This window comes from Pteropus alecto, unplaced genomic scaffold (genome assembly GCF_000325575.1).
Source record: "Pteropus alecto unplaced genomic scaffold, ASM32557v1 scaffold313, whole genome shotgun sequence".
Lineage (NCBI taxonomy): Eukaryota > Metazoa > Chordata > Mammalia > Chiroptera > Pteropodidae > Pteropus > Pteropus alecto.
In genome coordinates, this window is record NW_006434832.1 from 780152 (window position 1) to 781298 (window position 1147).

The following is a 1147-nucleotide window of genomic DNA, read 5'->3' on the forward strand; positions in this document are numbered from 1 at the left end:
AGACTTTCCCCTCAGAGCACTGAATCCTGTGACAATTTGACATCCATTTAAGTGACTGTATGATGAAATGTGAGTCTCTCTCACTAGAATATAAACTCCACAGAAACAGAGGTTGGGTCTGGTGGTCGATATATATTTGTTAAGTGCATAAAAGCACACAATTCTTATAGATATAGGGGTTGTGTGGTGTAGGAGACAAAAAACAACTTAGCAGCCAAGCAAGCCTGGGTTTACATCTTAGCTCTACCACTTACTATGTGACATTGAGAAAGTGGCCAAATTTCACCTAAGTGAGAAAGTGGCCAAATTTCATCCATAAACAAAATGCAACATCTACTTTGCAGACATATACATAATGTGCAGTGTTTAGCAGGGGCTCAATAAATGGTAGCAATTACCCTGGAAGTCCTGGAGGGTACCCAAGGTTGTTTGCAGAATAAATATTGATTCATGTAACTTGTCCTGAAAGGTGCTTTATGATTATGACATTTATTTTTGTCATTCAAAAATTATTTTGAATGTGTAGTCTCATATTTTATTTTATTTTTTAATTTCTATTTTTCAATTAGGGTTGACATTTGTGGTCTCATATTTTAAAAATCTGTTGGTTTATCCCCACTTTGCAATTGGGGAAACAGAGCCAAAGAAGTGAAGTGACTGTTCTAAGGCCACACTGCTAGTGGTAGTTAGGGATCAATCAGCTCCAGGTCATTGACCAAACTAACTAGAAAAGAAAAATCAGAACTAAGTGACATATCTATCAAATGACATCATGAAGCAGTTAAATGGAGAGTCTGTTCATTTTCTTTAGTTACAGACCTGCTTTAAGCAGAAGGAAGGTAATAGAGTGGGAAGTGCTGTGCTGTGCTGTGCTGTGGGTAGGCCTGCAGCCCCAACATGCAGGTTCTGGTCCTGTTCACCCTCAGGTCCCCCACATGAAGGGCAACAGTCATCATGAAATATCATGATTTCTTATTTCATGTAAAAATGCTAGATAAATGTAATATTTTTATAGGATCACTTTCTCTGGGATGCTATAAACTCCTAAAGGGCAGGGATGCAACCATTTTTCTCTCCATTCCTTACAGCAACTACCACTGTGGTTTGAAATGAGAAAACTCAATATAAGTGTGTTGAAGGAGTGAAA

The 1147-nt window shown here is 38.1% G+C and overlaps 1 protein-coding gene across 1 annotated transcript in view; it reads left to right on the forward strand.

The window, feature by feature from the left end:
• Positions 1-384: 384 nt before the first annotated feature.
• Positions 385-1147, forward strand: part of FZD2 (frizzled class receptor 2) — a 6320-nt gene continuing 5557 nt past the window's right edge. The window contains exon 1 of the mRNA XM_015588015.2: positions 385-415. Within this exon, the coding sequence (XP_015443501.1) occupies positions 385-415 (31 nt within the window). The remainder of the gene's footprint in view (positions 416-1147) is intronic.